A 20,387-nucleotide genomic window follows, 5' to 3' on the forward strand; every position below is an offset into this window, starting at 1 on the left:
AAACTCCTACAATCCCTTTGTACTTGGTGAAAAATAAATTGTCATGGATTACGGTTAATGAACAGCTCTCGGCACTTGACAAGTTTGCCTTCTTTGCCAAAGTTTGGGAACCGTGGATTAAATATCTGGCGGGTGCCTTATGAGTTGCTTTGAGAAAGTCCTACTTTGACCAGATAAGGTGCAGTACTTGTTCTTCTTGTCCTTCTCATCCTATCCTTCCTTCCCCTTTTCTTCAGTCTTCTAGTTATTTTTTCCCCCCCTTACTGCTCCAACTATGTTAGTGGGCTGAACAATGTGGGATATTCTGCTGTGTATGTGGGAAATAGTCCCACATCTGTGAGGATCAGTACAGGGCCTTGGAGGTCGCCTTGGCCTTCACTCTTCTTATCCTTTTCCAGTCCACCTCACAGCACGGGAATGTGTTTAAAATTGTTGTACTTTTGCATTCCTCTATGCATGAAGGTAAAAAACCTTCTGTGTACAGCATGCTCCTCAATACTTACCTGAGCTCTATCAAGATCCAGCGATGTGCATGACAGCCTCGGCTGTCCCGGGTCTCTGCCTCTGCCCTTGGCTCCCGCTGTTGTCAATCACAGCCAGACAGCCAATGAGGAGTGAGGGGGCGGGGCCAAGCCACAGCTCCGTTTGTGAATGGACACCCAGAGCAGCGGGTGCTCCTATGGAAAGCTGCTTGCTATGGGTGACCCGACAAAGGAGGAGCCAGGAGAGCCTGCGGGGGGACCCGAGAAGAGGAGGATCCAGGCTGCTCTGTGCAAAACCACTACACACAGCAGGTAAGTATAAACATTTTTTTTTTTTTTTTAAAACAACAAACAAGAACCTTTAGTATCACTTTAAATTAGGAGTTGCAGGTTTCCAATTTTATTTTTGAAGCCCACGGACCTGTGTATAGCAATTGAAAGACTCTGGTCCAGAAACATTCAACCTTCTGGCAGTCCCATCAGATATGTTGAAAAGAATTGCCAGTACCACATCCCCAGAAACAAAATGGGGAGTAGGCCAGGACAACACAGGCGATCCTTTTAGAGATCAGGCACCACCACAAAAAATTTTATACCTGGCCTCTACTCCCAGCACATGGGCCGAGATTTTGGCCACTGAGGACCAAATCTGGTAGTTTTCTTTTTAACAATACAGTGGTATGCTGCAAACAAAAGGCAGCTCAAGGAACAGATGTTAGTAACAAGGGAATGCTGTGCTCTGAGCACCCCAAACCTCTAATTGGAAATCCAGTCATAGCCTAAGGCTAACTAACACCCCAATTCGAAGACTTCTATCTACCCTGTTAAAGAAAAAGAGGTCTATACTGCTCTATTCTGATGTCGCTCTGGTCACATGATCGGGTCCCAGCGCCGGATTCAGTGTAGAGGACAGGCACCGACAATGGCTACAGAGCCTGGGTGATAACATCACCCAAAGGCCTACTATGGGGCAGCTGTTGTCGGCTGTCCCTTCTCTACACAAAAGCCAGCGGTGGAACTCGATCACGTGACCAGACCACAGTGACTTCATAATAGGCAAGTGTAAGTATCTTTCCTTTTACAGTGTAAATATAATAGTCTTAGCTTGGGGGTAGATTTAGGGTTTGACTGGAAGGCCACCTTATAGGCCCTATCAGCATAATAAAAACTTAAAACCCCCCCAAAAGAAACGCCTGGTATCGGGAAAAAAAAAAAACAAACATAAAAAAACACAACACTGAGACAGTATAACAAAATTTATTTCAAGAGGTACTTCCTCAAAGAGATACTATGCAAAATGTTATGTAGCTAAAATAGAAAAAAGTCCCTTTAGAGGTAATAAACACCAATATAAATACTGTAAAAGTCTGATCTGTTTACAGGTAAAATACATAGGCAACACTTAGATCTGGAAGTGTCTGTAAGCCATAAAAAATAAGAGCTGTCACTGTTTATCACTGGGCTGCTGTCATAATGGTGCTTCATTAACTCCTTGATGCCGAGCGCACGCAAATATGCGGCCTCTCGGCCTCCGGGACTTGACGCTGAGCAGCCACATATTTGCGTGCAATTAGAAAATACATATGTGCTGAGAGCGCGCGCCCTGCTTGTTCCCAGCACATATGTCCGTGACTCACGGAAAGGTCCCGATCTCCCCTTTCGATCGGGACCTTTTCCAATCGTGTGAAAGCGGTCACATGACCCTAAAACCCCACCCGCCTCCTGAAACTCTTAAAGGGCCGGGAGGCGCCAGCACTAAGAGGTTAAACAAGGAATTTCTTACAAAATAAAACCACCAGTGTGCAAAGGCTTTGTTGGAAGCTGTTGTCCTCCGAATGCTAAAACACAAGGCACATCCAGGGCAGTGAGTACCTTATCCTCTGCTCCACCAGAAACAGTATGGGGGGGGGTTTACTAAAACTGGAGCACTCACAATCTGGTGCAGCTATGCATGGGAGCCAATCAGCTTCTAACTTCAGCTTGTTCAATTAAGCTTTGGCAATAAAACCCGGAAGCTGATTGGTTTCTATGCACAGCTGCACCAGATTTTGCACTCTCCAGTTTTAGTAAATATTCCCTTTTATGGCACTCTATGGGAAATGAAAGCTTCCATCAGAGCCTTAGTCCAGACGGATTCTCTTTTGTGTGACTGCTGTAGAGGTGTACAATCCAAACGCACACATTCCTGCTTTAAAAATGGCTGTGTGTATAAGTGGGCGCTGCAGCGACAGTCTGCTGGAACCGAACAGAATCAGCCAGGGAGAATGTCACCAGCACACCGAGGATCACCAATACGGGTCCAAAAGGTTTAATAAACGATCACATAGTTACAGCAAGACAACGTTTTGTAGTCTCGCAGGACCCCTTCATCAGGCATGTGACCAACACGCCTGATGAAGGGGTCCTACGAGACTCAGAAACGTTGCCTTGCTGTAACTATGTGATTGTTTATTAAAACGTTTGGACCCGTATTGGTGATCCTCGGTGTGCTGGTGACATTTTCCCTTGCTGGGTGGGTACATGGTGCTTCCATAAGCCATCAGCACAGTAATGACATCACAACACTTCTCACAGGATGATGTCATTAACAACTAGGCCAGTGTGCAAGTATTTCACCTCTGCTGTGCATAAAATCCTATAGAGAAAGCCTTTGCTGTAAACACCAATTTGCATCCTAATACATTTCTTGGTATTACATATGATTGGAAAATCAAGTAAAATGGAAGATATGTCCAATAATGTTGAGCACACACATGTAAAAGTGATTTCCCTTCACACTTCTGCACTTGAAGCGGTATAAAACCCCAAACCAAAAAATTTATTATATTGCAGCTTACCAATCATTAGATGTGGTGGCTGCATTAGTTTTATTTTTTTAAGATTTTTTCTCTGTTTTCACCTGGTGATTTGGCCAGTAACACACCTGCTGTATTAAAGTGCCCCACTCTGGATGAAGGAGCACAGGAGGCTCCTTTGGACAGCAGTGTTGTCAGTCTAGGGGAAGAGGAGTCTTAGATGTACTAGCAGATATAAATACACTAAGGCTGGTCATACATTATACAATTATCTGCAGATTTTTGGTTTAGATTTACCAAAAACCATATAATAGGAGGACAAACCTAAACAACACTTTCAGTTGTATCCAATTAGGCAGGCCCTTGCACTACATAGTTGAAGGTAAATCTAAAGGAAATTGGGCAGAAAATCTGCAGATAATTGTATAATGTATGGCCAGTCTAAGACATTGAAGCCAAACTCAATCTCACTCTTTATAAGCAGTTACAGCAACAGTGGAAAGGAAATGGATAAATGGATAAAACCTGAACATTGTAAGCGCCCCTGTAACTGTAAATGGTTTGTCTCATCCTTGTAACAGCTACATCTGCAGGGCAGCTTTTCTTTTTGAAAAACAACAGACTATTGAAAGCCATACACGGGTCCAATTCCAAAAGAATTTTCTTTCAAAAAAACTTTTCTAAGAATTTTCGTTTGAATTTCGTACCATTAGTGGGTCACAGCAACGGCCGATTTTCATGTAACCATCAAATTTGAGTAATCGGGCATGTTGAAAATTTTTTTAAAAACAAATGAATTTTGAATCAATGATGGGAGAATTGTGCGAGAAATATAAAGCTGCGACCTGGAAAGAAAAGAAAATTCTTGGCCACGAAAATTCTTTTCTGTAGCAACATGAGAAACTGAAGGCTTGGTTGATTGAATTTCGAAAACAATGATGGCACCATCGGATTACAAAACGCACAAAATTTTGTGTATGGCCTGCATTACTGGATGGATCACCAGGTGAAAATAAGGGAAAAAAAAAAACTTAAAAAAAAGTGCAGTCATCACATTTAAGAATTGGTAAAATAAATGTCTGCTTTTGGATTTAATACCGCTGGAAAAACAGATATAGACAGGTGTCATTCTGCTGTGTTTGATAGGTGTTAAAAAATGCAGGTCAAATGCAGGTCAGCAGATTCCCATCAACTTCAATGAAGTAGTCTAGATGACAGATCAAGGTGCTGCATTTGACCAGCTTTGCATTTTACATTTTAATGATATTAGTGGATGCATTTTATTAAATTTTACAAAAGGAGGAACAGGTCTTTAAGGTGCATTTAAATTGTAGGCAAATGCAGCTTTTTCTTGTCAAATACTGCATATGTCATGAGCACCAGCTATTATTTCTAATATGTACCTTTGCATTTTGGGAAGGGGGGGCATATTTTGTGTGCAGCTCTATGCATCAGAGAGGGTCTAAAATGCATGTATGGTACCATTCATCCCTATGGAAGATGAGCTTGCTGTGAAATCTAAAAAGCAGAAGATTGAATTCTATGTTCAAAATGATCATGAAACATTTTACACCTATTTGTTTCACATTTGCAGGTAAAAAAAAAAAAATTATACACAATCAAAAAGCATTTAAAACATTTTAACTCTTAAGTAGAACAACAGGCAAACCCTTTTCCCCCCATTTTGGATAGAATAAGCCTGTCAGGTTTTTTTTTTGCCATCTGCATCCCATTGTGGAGATTTCCCTTCACTTCCTATTCCATATCCAAAACAGGAAGTGAAGGGAAATCCCTGCAAATTAAGGGGGCTCTTCAGGTCACCGGAACCAGTGTCCCCTTTGGAAGATCTCCCTCTATTACTTTTCTGGGGACAACCCAAAAATTTGGGATTTTCTTTTACATTCACTTTCAATAATAATGGTAAACAGGACAAACAGACAGGATTAATCTACCTAATGAGGGCACAGACAGCAAACAAAACATGACAGGGGTTCTATTCCCTCTCCATTCTATCCAAAACTGAAAAAAAAAGTGTTGCCTTTAGTTATACTTTACATTCAGGAGCAAAAAAACAACTTTGTAATTGTAAACTGCAACTTCTGATTTTTCTTTCCCTGTTGAGAGCTGTGATCACATACCCAGTTTTTTGTAAACATTACTTTAGTTACAGCCTGTCTGCAGTACGCACTGTGCAGTGTAAAGAGCAGTATGTCTGCAGACCAGGACTAAGGATAAGGAAAGCATCTGGGATCTCACTAGATGTGCATTGATTTGGGTGCCTGAACTCACGAGGGATGGGGGGGGGGGGGGGGGGAGTGGGGGGGGGCATCAATAAACATATGCAGGGGTTGCTTGTTTTTAACACTTTGTGACACCTTTCTATTGTGATTGGATTAGAGCAGTTCAAAACAGAAATAATCAATGATCACTCCTGGCTTTAAAGACCTCCAACCAACCGGTATGTGGAGAAGATGATGTTCTCGCTCAGTCCTGGTCTGCAGACATGGGGGTCTTTATACTGTACAGTACAACACAGCCTCAGTGTAAACAAAGCATTGTAGATATTAACCCCTTGCCCTCCAGAGGATTTACCCCTCTTCCTGACCAGGCAATTTTTTGCGTTACGTCGCTGCGTTACTTTAACTGACAATTGCGTGGTCATGCGACGCTGCACCCAAATTAAATTTACGACCTTTTTTTCCCCAAGAATTGAGCTTTCTTTTGGTGGTATTTGATCGCCTGTGCACTTATTTTTCACACTATAAACAAAGAAAGGCTAAACATTTAGAAAAAAACAATATTGTTTACTTTTTTGCTATGTCCAGTAAAAAAAAAAAAAAAATCAAATTTACACCAAAATGTATTCTGCTACGTCTTTGCTAAAAAAAATCCAAATACGTGTAAATTAATTGTTTACGTGAAAGTTATAGCGTTTACAAATGGTGGTATACCTGTATATACTGGAATTTTTTTCTTTTTAACTAGTAATGGCGGTGATCAGTGACTTATAGCGGGACTGCGGCAGGCATTCTGACACTGGGAGGAACTGACTTGGTGTCACTGACATCCCCAGTGACACCAATACAGTGATTAGTGCTATAAAAAAAAACAAAAAAAAAAAAAAAAACAAAAAAAAAAAAAAAAAACAGCACTGACACTGTACTAATGGCACTGGGCAGGAAGGGGTTAACATGAGGGTCGATCACAGGGTTAACTGTGTGCTGGGAGTGTTTTACTGGGGGGCGGTGTGTTGGTGCTTCACTGTAAGCACACTGCTCTGGAAGGCTGTGCACAGCCATCCAGAGCAGTGTGCCCGAGCCGACAAGGAGGAGAATTGTTAGTAAACAAAGCAGCCCTCCTCCCCATTGGAGATCCTCGTAATCGCTGGACGCTGGCGGGTAGTCACTGGCCGTGACCCGGTGATTGACAGCCACAACTGCGAATGGGAGCACGCACCCCCTGCCCAAAAACACAATCACACATATATGTATATATATATATATATATATATATATATATATATATATATATATATATATATACACACACACACACACACACCTACATACACACATACATATATATATATATATATACACACCTACATACATAGATTTTATATATATATATATATATATATATATACACACATACACATACATACATACATACACACATACATACATACATACACATACATACACACGTGATTTGGTGCACCCCTGCCGCAGTATATCTTCCAAGAATGATTACATTTCTTGAAAATATGTTTTAAACGTAGTTATTCTTTATGGAAAGTAGCAATACCAACCACAAGCCAATCAGAAAGCATTTTTCAATTATATGAAAGCTGGTTGTTATTGATTACTGAACCCGCGCATATATATTTTAAAAAGGTAAGCGCACTTTAGGACAAAGTGAATTTATCTTTTTTTTGCCTCTCTGCCCTGATCTGATCCACCCCCCCCCCCCTCCATAGATAAATACTTGCCTCAATTTCCCCTCCAGGGATTGTTTACATCCATTGCCACAGGTCTTCTCTGTCCTTGTTGTGCCCCAGAGTTACTTTTATGGGTCTGTGTCCCATAGCCAGAGACAAAGGAAGATAGCCCTATAGAAGTCTATATGGTCGATTTAAAATGGAACTGCTAGATCCCTTCATTCTGACCCCTTTTGCAGGTATACATAGTTCTGTGAAACATTACAAATAATCTATCTATACTGTATAACCGCTTTCCCACCGCCCTACAGAAGAACTACTGCTACAGGGCAGCAGGGCTGTGCAAAATCAAGTATATACAGTGGATATAAAGTCTACACACCCCTGTTAAAATGTCAGGTTTCTGTGATGTAAAAAAATGAGACAAAGATGAATAATTTCAGAACTTTTTCCACCTTTAATGTGACCTATAAACTGTACAACTCTGTTGAGCAAAAAACTGAAATCTTTTAGGTAGAGGGAAGTAAAAATAAAAAAACTAAAATAATATGGTTGCATAAGTGTGCACAACCTTAAACGAATACTTTGTTGAAGCACCGTTTGATTTGATTCCAGCACTCAGTCTTTTTGGGGAGGAGTCGATCAGCATGGTACATCTTGACTTGGCAATATTTGCCCGCTCTTCCTTGCAAAAACACTAAAAATCTGTCAGATTGTGAGGCCATCACCCCGCAGATTTTCCATCGGATTCAGGTCTGAGCTCTGGCTGGGCCATTCCAAAACATTAATCTTCTTCTGGTGAAGCCATTCCTTTGTTGATTTGGATGTATGCTTTGGGTCGTTGTCATGCTGAAAGATGAAGTTCCTCTTCATGTTCAGCTTCTAGCAGAAGCCTGGAGGCTTTGTGTCAATATTGACTGGTATTTGGAACTATTCATAATTCCCTCTACCTTGACTAAGGCCCCAGTTCCAGCTGAAAAAAAAATAAAAAAAATACAGCCCCAAAGCATGATGCTGCCACCACCATGCTTCACGGTGGGTATGGTGTTTTTTTGGTGATGTGCAGTGTGGTTTTTGCACCAAACATATCTTTTGGAATTATGGCCAAAATGTTCGACCTTGATTTCATCAGACCACAACACATTTTCCCACATGCTTTTGGTAGACTTCAGATGTGTTTTTGCAAAATTTAGCCGTGCTTGGATGTTTTTCTTTGTAAGAAAAGGCTTCCGTCTTGCCACTCTACCCCATAGCCCAGACATATGAAGAATACGGGAGATTGTTGTCACATGTACCACACAGACAGTACTTGTCAGATATTCCTGCAGCTCCTTTCATGTTGCTGTAGGCCTCTTGGCAGCCTCCCAGACCGGTTTTCTTCTCGTCTTTTCATCAAATTTGGAGGGATGTCCAGTTCTTGGTGATGTCACTGTTCCGCCATATTTTCTCCACTTGATGAGGACTGTCTTTACTGTGTTCGATGGTATATCTAATGCCTTGGAAATTCTTTTGTACCCTTCTCCTGACTGATACCTTTTAACAATGAGATCCCTCTGATGCTTTGGAAGCTCTCTGCCGACCATGGCTTTTGCTGTAGGATGCGACTAAGAAAATGTCAGGAAAGACCGACTAGAACACCTGAACTTTATTTGGGGTTAATCAGAGGCACTTTAAAAATGATGGCAGGTGTGTACTGACTCCTATTTAACATGATTTTGAGTGTGATTGCCTAATTCTGAATACAGCTACATCCCCAGTTATAAGAGGGTGTGCACACTTATGCAACCACATTATTTTAGTTTATGTTTACTCCCCCCCCCTAAAAATTTCAGTTTGTTTTTCAATTGAGTTGTACAGTTTATATGTCACATTAAAAGGTGGGAAAAGTTCTGAAATAATTTATCTTTGTCTCATTTTTTTTACATCACAGAAACCTGACATTTTAACAGGGATGTGTAGACTTTTTATATCCACTGTATATGTGACTTGCATTTCCGGGTAGGGGGCGCATACGCTGCCCTACCTGCCCTGCCATTGGTGGCTAGGGATATCAATCACTGGGTCCCGGGCCAGAGATTCTCTGCCGACACCTGGCGATCATCAGGGAAAGCGGACAGGGGAGAGACTTGTGTGTAAACAACACAGGTCTCTCTCTTGGCAGCAAGGACATGCTGCTTTGTATTTCTCTGCAGAGCACCATAGGAAGCAATGTTATTTCACATGTCATGCGGATTGGATGCGGTTCAAACTGCATCCAATCCGCAAATATGTGAACAGACACAGTCACCAGATCTCTATCCAACAGAGCACCTTTGGGATGTGGTGGAACAGGAGATTTGCATCATAGATGTTCAGCTGACAAATCTGCAGAAACTGTGTGATGCTATCATGTCAATATGGACCAAAATCTCTGAGGAATGTTTCCAACACCTTTTTGAATCTAGGCCACGAAGAATGAAGGCAGTTCTGAAGGCAAAAGGGGGCCCAACCCGATACTAGCAAGGTGGACCTAATAAAGAGGCCGGTGAGTGTATGTTACTTGCTAAACAACAATTTTTTTTATCAAGTTGTGGGTAACATTTCCCTTTCATAAAGGCAAATAGGATTGCTCACTTTGCATGGGAATTTGCCCCCAAGCGTAATGAATGAGGAGAAGCCTTGCTGACTTCCATCATCCTTGCATGTAATTGGGAATTCTTTGAAAAGGGAAACTTCACCACATTCACTAAGCTCTGGGGCAAATTCCTATAGCTATTTGCTTTTAGTAAATCAACCCCTATGGGGTTGTAAAACACAGACACAGCCAAATTCTAAACAAACACCCGAGGACATGGCTGTCAGATTCAAGTAAAGTATACATCTGTGGAGGGGAAGAGGGAGAGAGTTAGCTTAGGTAGGGCAAAAACGATAAGTGGACTTAGGATTTGACTATACTTCCACATTAAAACAAAGCTTAAGGGTCCTTTCACACGGGCGTTCTGCTTTCTCTTCAGTTCAGTCAAGTTTTTCAAAGAAAAAAACAGATGAGTTTACATCCGTTCTTTCATCCGTTTACATCTGTTTTCATCCCCTTAGATACGTTTTTCTTACCTTTCAATCCATTTACATCAGTTTTTGGTCCGTTTACATCCGTTTTTGATCTGTTTTCATCAGTTTTTCATCCGATCTGTTTTTTTTTTCCAGAAGAAAAATAAGGTTTTCTTCCGTACAAATAAACGGATGTGAACGGATGCGGACATTAACGGACGTAAAAAGATGTTCATCCGTTTACATCCGCAAGTCCAAATACACGGGGGTCCGTTTTTCATCCGTAAACGGACAGAAGAAAAACGGACATATGGAACGCCCGTGTGAAAGGGGCTTAAACCTACTCCCACCCCCATTCTGAGGCTATTCTATCTACCCTGTAAAGGAGAGGAGTCTTTACTTACCTATTCAAAGTCGCTCTGGTCCGGTCACATGATCTCTCCAGCACTGACTTCAGTGCAGAGGAGAGATCCCTGACAAGGGCTGCAGAGCCTGAGCGGTGATGTCACTGGAATGCCACTTTAACCGCCTTCTGACTTCCTCACGTATGAGTGGCAGAGTGGCTCTCCTCCACTGGATCTCATATCTGATATGGGATCCAGCTCTTCTGGGTAGGGGGAGCACACGCCCGCCACCTTGGCTGTGCCTACAGCACAAGCCGATCAGCGGGTCCTGGCTAATGATTGATGGCCGGGACCCGCTGATCAGTGAAGACAAAGACAGGACAGAGCTCTGTGAATGTAAACAACACAGAGCTCTGTTGTCAGCGGGGATGTGTAGGTGTGTGACACATGTGAATGCACCAAGCACTGTTAGGTAATCACCCCTTTAATTGCCCCTAGATGTTAACCTATTCCAGGAAAGTGTCATTAGTACAGTGTATATTATCAGCACCGATCACTGTATTAGTGTCACGGGAGAGGTCAGTTAGTGTCAGATTGCCTGCCGTACTATCACAGTCCCAATATAAGCTGCCGATTGCCACCATTACTAGTATAAAAGAAAAATTAATAAAAAATTCAAGAATATAAACCATAGTTTGTAGATGCTATAACTTTCGCGCAAACCAATCATTAACTTATTTGGATTTTTTTTTACCAAAAATACGAATACACCTTTCCCTAAATTTCTGAAGAAATATGATTTTTTTTATCTTATTGGAAAGTAGAAAAATTAAAATTGGATATTAAAAAAAAAGTAAAAACATTTTTGGTCTTTCTTTTACGTTTATATATCAAAAATAAAAAACCCAGTGGTGACCAAATACCACCAACAGAAATCTCTATTTTTGTGGAAAAAAAAAATGGTATAAATTTCATTTGGGAACAGTGTTGCATGACTGCGCAATTGTCAGTTAAAGCCATACAGTGCCAAATAGCAACAAATGGGCTGGTCATGAAGGGGGTACAATCTTCCAGAGGGCAAGTGGTTAAAGTGCACTTATCCTTTAAATTAAATCTGTAATAGGAGACTATGTGAGCTGAAAATGCCAAGAGCCTTTTCTTCTCTAGTTTCAATGCTTACTGGCACTGAAAAATTATGAAGCAAATAAAGTCAGAACTCCAAATCTGAGTTCTGGATAACTGACTCAGAAACCATTGAAGTCATTGGATCACCACCAGGCACTGAGCATATTTCAGAAGGTCAACAATGGCTGCCTATATATTTTGCCAAGTCCAAGCTTCCTTTAAGAGCCTAAATGCTTTGCTTGGCAAAACCTGCGGCAGGCATGTAAAATCATTGGTTGCAGTTCATACTGAGTCATGTGACCTGTCTTGCTGGGGCATGTTGGTCAACTAGCACTATGTAGGCCGTGTCACACCCAATGTGTGACCTCGTCCTGGTTTCCTCCCCCAGTGCCTCAGGGTTGATGTTTCCTCTTGTTCGCAGTACTGCTTGCCAGAGAGTTCATACATTGCACTTGCTCATACCGCAGCTGTAGCTGTTCCTGGCACACGGTCTGCATCTGTTGGGCGTCCTGCAAACTGCAGTTTAAGTCCACTGCCAAGGCAACCGGGTCCTGAGCACAAACAGCCTGGAGACAAGAAAGCAGGGATTAAACAGGAACAAAACAAATCGGTGATCTCATCGATCAAAAAAACCATGCTGGTTCCGGAATTACACAGTTGTTGTTAAATCTTAAAGCAGAACTCCTGCCAAAAATAAGAGAACAACAAATAACCCAATAAAAGATAAAAATAACAAAAAAACGCTTTTGCTGCAATATTTGCTTCAATTCGGAGATTTCCTGTCCAGTACTTTTTTCTGCCATAAGATGTCCTCACTCTGACAGACAGCATCATGTAACCCACTTCCTCGGAGTCCAGGTTGTTCTGAACCTACCCCCAGCTTGGAACTGGACAGTGAAAGAGGAGAAGCAGCACAATGATGAATCTGTCACCCTGCTTTCTCCTCCTTTCAGCATGCTTCTTGTCAGCACAAAAACTATTTCCCCCTTTTGCTGCTTCTTCCTTCCAAGAGGCTGATGAAAGGTCAAATTTAGGTAATTTCACCACTTGCATTTAAAGTAGAGCTATAGGCAAACCTTTTTTTTTTGGATAGAGTAAGGAAGGGCCATAGACCCTGTAATTTTTTTTTGCCATCCATGTCCCATTGGGGAAATTTCCCTTCACTTCCTGTCCCATAGCCAAAACAGGAAATCCTTGCAATTTAAGGGAATCCATTGGAGGCGCCCCAGGTCTTGCTCCAAACATCTTTTGCAAAACACCATACTTACTTCCAGCTGTTCGTTTGATAAGCTGAGATGTGGCATTTTTTTTTCCTTTAATAGTCTAAGTACTTGGCTGGGGAGTGGAGTCTTGTGGCTTGTCCCTTCCTCCTCGTTATCAGATTCAGCCATGCTCTTTGATGCCCCTTTGAAAAAAACACAAAGATTTTAGGGAAGGGGGGGCCGGGCTAAAAATCTGTATGTTAGGGTGGAACTCCAGCCAAAACATTTTTTCCAGTTAAGGTTAGAGTGGTGGATGTTAGAACCCCTGTCAAGTTTTTATTGCTGTCTATGACCAAAGTGGGGAGATTTAATCTGATTTCCTATCCCACAGATAAGACAGAATAGGGGTGATTTACTAAAACTGGAGATAGCCAATCAGCGTCTAAGTTCAGCTTGTTCAATTAACCTCTTCTGCGCCGCCCTATAGCAGAACTACTAATCACTAATATATATATATATATATACAGTCATGGCCGAAATTGTTGGCACCCTTGATATTTTTCCTGAAAATCAAGTATTTCACACAAAAAAGGTATTGCATTAACACATGTTTTGCTATACACATGTTTATTCCCTTTGTATGTATTGGAACAAATATAAAACAGAGGCAGAAAAGCAAATATGACATAATGTCACACAAAACCCCAAAAATGGGCTGGACAAAAGTATTGGCACCCTTAACTTAATATTTGGTTGCACACCCTTTGGAAAACATAACTGAAATCAGTCGCTTCCTATAACCATCAATAAGCTTCTGACACCTCTCACCCGGAATTTTGGACCACTCTTCCTTTGCAAACAGCTCCAGGTCTCTCTTATTGGAAGGACACCTTTTCCCAACAGCAATTTTAAGATCTCTCCACAGGTGTTCAATGGGATTTAGATCTGGGCTCATTGCTGGCCACTTCAGAACTCTCCAGCGCTTCTTTGCCATCCATTTCTGAGTGCTTTTTGACGTATGTTTGGGGTCATTGTCCTGCTGGAAGACCCAGGATCTTGGACGCAAACCCAGCTTTCTGACACTGGGCCCTACAGTGCGACCCAAAATCCTTTGGTAATCCTCAGATTTCATGATGCCTTGCACACAGTCAAGGCACCCAGTGCCAGAGGCAGCAAAACAACCCCAAAACATCATTGAACCTCCACCATATTTTACCGTAGGTACTGTGTTTTGTTCTTTGTAGGCCTCATTCCGTTTTCGGTAAACAGTAGAATGATGTGCTTTACCGAAAAGCTCTATCTTGGTCTCATCTGTCCACAAGACGTTTTCCCAGAAGGCTTTTGGCTTACTCAAGTACATTTTGGCAAACTGTAGTCTTGCTTTTTTATGTCTCTGTGTCAGCAGTGGGGTCCTCCTGGGTCTCCTGCCATAGCGTTTCATTTCATTTAAATGTCGACGGATAGTTCGCGCTGACACTGATGCTCCCTGAGCCTGCAGGACAGCTTGAATGTCTTTGGAACATGTTTGGGGCTGCTTATCCACCATCCGGACTATTCTGCGTTGCAATCTTTCATCAATTTTCCTCATCCGTCCACGACCAGGGAGATTAGCTACAGTGCCATGGGTTGCAAACTTCTTGATAATGTTGCGCACTGTGGACAAAGGCAAATCTAGTTCTCTGGAGATGGACTTGTAACCTTGAGATTGTTGATATTTTGCCACAATTTTGGTTCTCAGGTCCTCAGACAGTTCTCGTCTCCTCTTTCTGTTGTCCATGCTTAGTGTGGCACAGACAGACACACAATGCAAAGGTTAAGTGAACGTCTCTCCTTTTTATCTGCTTTCAGGTGTGATTTCTATATTGCCCACACCTGTTACTTGCCCCAGGTGAGTTTACAGGAGCATCACATGCTTGTAACATTCTTATTTATCCGCAGTTGTGAAAGGGTGCCAATACTTTTGTCCAGCCCATTTTTGGAGGTTTGTGTGACATTATGTCGAATTTGCTTTCTTTCCTCCCTTTTTTTGTTTTGTCCCAATACACACAAAGGGAATAAACATGTGTATAGCAAAACATGTGTTAATGCAATACGTTTCGTGAGAAATACATGATTTCCTGGAGAAATATCAAGGGTGCCAACAATTTCGGCCATGACTGTATATATATATATATATATATATATATTAGTGATTAGTAGTTTTGCCCCACACAGTGGGGCAAAAAAGTATTTAGTCAGCCACCAATTGTGCAAGTTCTCCCACTTAAAAAGATGAGAGAGGCCTGTAATTGGCATCATAGGTAGACCTCAACTATGAGAGACAAAATGAGAAAAAAAATCCAGACAATCACATTGGCTGATTTGGAAAGAATTTATTTGCAAATTATGGTGGAAAATAAGTATTTGGTCACCTACAAACAAGCAAGATTTCTGGCTCTCACAGACCTGTACCTTCTTCTTTAAGAGGCTCCTCTTTCCTGCACTCATTACCTGTATCAATGGCACCTGTTTGAACTTGTTATCAGTATAAAAGACACCTGTCCACAACCTCAAACAGTCACACTCCAAACTCCACTATGGTAAAGATCAAAGAGCTGTCGAAAGACACCAGAAACAAAATTGTAGACCTGCACCAGGCTGGGAAGACTGAATCTGCAATAGGCAAGCAGCTTGGTGTGAACAAATCAACTGTGGTAGCAATAATTAGAAAATGGAAGACATACAAGACCACTGATAATCTCCCTCGATCTGGGGCTCCATGCAAGATCTCACCCCGTGGGGTCAAAATGATCACAAGAACGGTGAGCAAAAATCCCAGGACCACACGGGGGGACCTAGTGAATGACCTGCAGAGAGCTGGGACCAACGTAACAACGGCTACCATCAGTAACACACTATGCCGCCAGGGACTCAGATCCTGCAGTGCCAGACGTGTCCCCCTGCTTAAGCCAGTACATGTCCGGGCCCATCTGAAGTTTGCTAGAGAGCATTTGGATGATCCAGAAGAGGATTGGGAGAATGTCATATGGTCAGATGAAACCAAAATAGAACTGTTTGGTAGAAACACAACTTGTCGTGTTTGGAGGAGAGAGAATGCTGAGTTGCATCCAAAGAACACCATACCTACTTTGAAGCATGGGGGTGGCAACATCATGCTTTGGGGCTGTTTCTCTACAAAGGGACCAGGACGACTGATCCATGTACAGGACAGAATGAATGGGGCCATGTATCGTGAGATTTTGAGTGCAAAGCTCCTTCCATCAGCAAGGGCATTGAAGATGAAACGTGGCTGGGTCTTCCAACATGACAATGATCCCAAACATACCGCCTGGGCAATGAAGGAGTGGCTTCGTAAGAAGCATTTCAAGGTCCTGGAGTGGCCTAGCCAGTCTCCAGATTTCAACCCCATAGAAAACCTTTGGAGGGAGTTGAAAGTCCGTGTTGCCCAGCGACAGCCCCAAAACATCACTGCTCTAGAGGAGATCTGCATGGAGGATGGGGCAACATACCAGCAACAGTGTGTGCCAACCTTGTAAAGATTTACAGGAAACGTCTGACCTCTGTCATTGCCAACAAAGGATATATAACAAAGTATTGAGATGAACCTTTGATATTGACCAAATACTTATTTTCCACCATAATTTGCAAATAAATTCTTTCCAAATCAGCCAATGTGATTGTCTGGATTTTTTTTCTCATTTTGTCTCTCATAGTTGAGGTCTACCTATGATGCCAATTACAGGCCTCTCTCATCTTTTTAAGTGGAGAACTTGCACAATTGGTGGCTGACTAAATACTTTTTTGCCCCACTGTATATATACACATACATACATACATACACACACACGTACATATACACACATGCACACAGATACGCACACACACACACAGATACATATACACGCACAGATACATACACACACACGTGATTTTACAGTTCCAGGTAGGGGGTGCGTGCGTGCCCCTACCTGCGCCTCCATTCGAGGGCTCGGCTTTCAATCATCGGGTCCTGGCCAGTGATTCCCCGCTGGCACCCGGTGACCTCCGAGTATCACTGATGGGGGAGAGACCTGTACCTCTCCCGTCAGCTCCTTAACACTGCTTTGTATGGCTCTGCTATGCACAGCCATACAAAGCGGTGTGCTTACAGTGTAAAGCACACACAGCCCACATAGTAAAACAGCACACAGTTAATCCTTTGATTGCCCCTACGTTAACCCCTTCATGCCCAGTGCCATTAGTACAGTGTCAACGCTTATTAGCACTGATCACTGTATTGGGGTCACTGGGGATGTCAGTGACACCAAGTCAGTTCTCCCCCAGTGTTAGAATGCCCGCCGAAGTCCCGCTATAAGTTGCTGATCGCCACCAATACTAGTAAAAAAAAAAATTCCAGTATATATACCTCCATTTGTAAACACTATAGCTTTCACGTAAAACAATTAATTTGCACATATTGGGATTTTTTCTTTAGCAAAAGACATGGAGCAGAATACATTTTGACCTAAATTTATACTGACATTTGATTTTTAACATTTTTTTTTACTGGACATGTTTAATAGCAAAAAGTCAAAAATATAGGTTTTTTTTTTCAAAATTGTCGGTATGTTTTTATTTACAGCACAAAAAAAAACAAAAACGCACAGGCGATCAAATACCACAGAAAGAAAGCTCTATTTGTAGGAAAAAAAGGGAGTAAATTTAATTTGGGTGCAGTGTTGCATGACCGTGCAATTGTTAGTTGAAGTAATGCAGTGCCGTATCACAAAAAATGGCCTGGTCAGGAAGGAAGGAGGGGGGGGGGAATCCTCTGGAGGGCAAGTGGTTAAGCTTTGACAATAAAACCTGGAAGCAGATTGGTTTCTATGTGGAGCTGTACAAAGATTTTGCACTCTTTAGCTTTAGTAAATCAACCCCAATGTGTCTACTGGAAGATTACGCCTCGCCTTCTGTTTCAGTGACAACGGCACAATACTGGATTTCTTAACACTTTCTGTTGTAGTGGCAATAGCTGGAGTTTCACTTTAAGAAACCGGCATGAAAATTAGAATACAAGGAACTAAAATACACAAAAACTAAAGCTGATAATTTTTAAGATGGCCTCCAGGTGTGTATGCATACATATTAAAGATTACACGCACAGTTACCATTTCTTGGCTCTATATACAGTGTGCATTAGAAACTGCAGCAAGTCAGATAGAGCCCGCCTCACTCCCTGGCTGGAGGACATCCAGCATCATCTAGTTCTTTCCTCCCCAGCCCGACTGTCCCTGACCACCCCCGTTCATTCATTGGATCTCAGTCCCTTTAATTGTGGAGGCTCAACATCACATGTGGGCATTTTCTAGGGCGAATACACAAAAACGACACTATCACTCCAGGGCAGGGGCGGACTGACCATTTGGAAACTCGGGCACCGCCCGAGGGCTCGGGGTCAGTAGGGGGCCCCATGAGATGCCCCTGGTACCTTTTTCATAGGCTTTTTTGAGTTTGGGCAAGGACACAGGGGCCCCATGATCCCCTATTGCCCGGGGGCCCCATGAGTTGTCAGTCCGCCCCTGTTCCAGGGTACACTTTAACTTTACAATATTGATTGAAAAAGGTGTACTTACTTAAAAATATACAATAGTTTCCTTTTAAAATTTAGAGACCTGGGTTTTATCTGCTTCATCCTCTCAACTGGAGGCCATCCTTTAACCTTTTCCTGGCCATCCCTGTAATAGGGTCTACAGTCAGGTCCATACATATTGAGACATCAGCACAATTTGTTTTGGCTCTATACACCACCACAATGGATTTGAAATGAAACGAACAAGATGTGCTTTAACTGCAGACTGTCAGCTTTAATTTGAGGGTATTTACATCCAAATCAGGTGAACGGTGTAGGAATTTACAACAGTTTGCATATGTGTCTCCCACTTGTTAAGGGACCAAAAGTAATGGGACAGAATAATAATCATAAATCAAACTTTCACTTTTTCATACTTGGTTGCAAATCCTTTGCAGTCAATTACAGCCTGAAGTCTGGAATGCATAGACATCACCAGACGCTGGGTTTCATCCCTGGTGATGCTCTGCCAGGCCTCTACTGCAACTGTCTTCAGTTCCTGCTTGTTCTTGGGGCATTTTCCCTTCAGTTTTGTCTTCAGCAAGTGAAATGCATGCTCAATCGGATTCAGGTCAGGTGATTGACTTGGCCATTGCATAACATTCCACTTCTTTCCCTTAAAAAACTCTTTGGTTGCTTTTGCAGTATGCTTTGGGTCATTGTCCATCTGCACTGTGAAGCGGCGTCCAATGAGTTGTGAAGCATTTGGCTGAATATGAGCAGATAATATTGCCCGAAACACTTCAGAATTCATCCGGCTGCTTTTGTCAGCAGTCACATCATCAATAAATACAAGAGAACCAGTTCCATTGGCAGCCATACATGCCCACGCCATGACACTACCACCACCATGCTTCACTGATGAGGTGGTATGCTTAGGATCATGAGCAGTTCCTTTCCTTCTCCATACTCTTCTCTTCCCATCACTCTGGTACAAGTTGATCTTGGTCTCATCTGTCCATAGGATGTTGTTCCAGAACTGTGAAGGCTTTTTTAGATGTCGTTTGGCAAACTCTAATCTTGCCTTCCTGTTTTTGAGGCTCACCAATGGTTTACATCTTGTGGTGAACCCTCTGTATTCACTCTGGTGAAGTCTTCTCTTGATTGTTGACTTTGACACACATACACCTACCTCCTGGAGAGTGTTCTTGATCTGGCCAAGGGTTGTGAAGGGGGTTTTCTTCACCAGGGAAAGAATTCTTCGGTCATCCACCACAGTTGTTTTCCGTGGTCTTCCGGTGTTGCTGAGCTCACCGGTGCGTTCCTTCTTTTTAAGAATGTTCCAAACAGTTGTTTTGGCCACGCCTAATGTTTTTGCTATCTCTCTGATGGGTTTGTTTTGTTTTTTTAGCCTAATGATGGCTTGCTTCACTGATAGTGACAGCTCTTTGGATCTCATCTTGAGAGTTGACAGCAACAGATTCCAAATGCAAATAGCACACTTGAAATGAACTCTGGACCTTTTATCTGCTCATTGTAATTGAGATAATGAGGGAGTAACACACACCTGGCCATGGAACAGCTGAGAAGCCAATTGCCCCATTACTTTTGGTCCCTTAACAAGTGGGAGACACATATGCAAACTGTTGTAATTCCTACACCGTTCACCTGATTTGGATGTAAATACCCTCAAATTAAAGCTGACAGTCTGCAGTTAAAGCACATCTTGTTCGTTTCATTTCAAATCCATTGTGGTGGTGTATAGAGCCAAAAATGTTAGAATTGTGTCAATGTCCCAATATTTATGGACCTGACTGTATGTGCCCCATGGGTGAGAAGGATTGGCCAATCATGTGTCCACTGTGAATGGCTGTCACAGTGAGGGAAAATGTCACCAGCACACTGAGGATCAATACGGGTCCAA

General features: G+C 42.3%; 1 protein-coding gene across 1 annotated transcript in view; it reads right to left on the reverse strand.

The window, feature by feature from the left end:
• Positions 1-11,370: 11,370 nt before the first annotated feature.
• The window catches only part of LOC149443962 (DNA fragmentation factor subunit alpha-like), a 19,325-nt gene continuing 10,308 nt past the window's right edge, over positions 11,371-20,387 (reverse strand). The window contains exons 5-6 of the mRNA XM_089655129.1: positions 12,982-13,118; positions 11,371-12,279 (exon numbers count right to left, since the gene is read on the reverse strand). Of these exons, the coding sequence (XP_089511255.1) occupies positions 12,106-12,279; positions 12,982-13,118 (311 nt within the window). The 3' untranslated portion in view covers positions 11,371-12,105. The remainder of the gene's footprint in view (positions 12,280-12,981; positions 13,119-20,387) is intronic.

The sequence above is a fragment of the Staurois parvus genome, unplaced genomic scaffold (assembly GCF_062004578.1).
Source record: "Staurois parvus isolate SC_StPar_1 unplaced genomic scaffold, SC_StPar_1.0 ptg000820l, whole genome shotgun sequence".
NCBI classification, from domain to species: Eukaryota; Metazoa; Chordata; class Amphibia; order Anura; family Ranidae; genus Staurois; species Staurois parvus.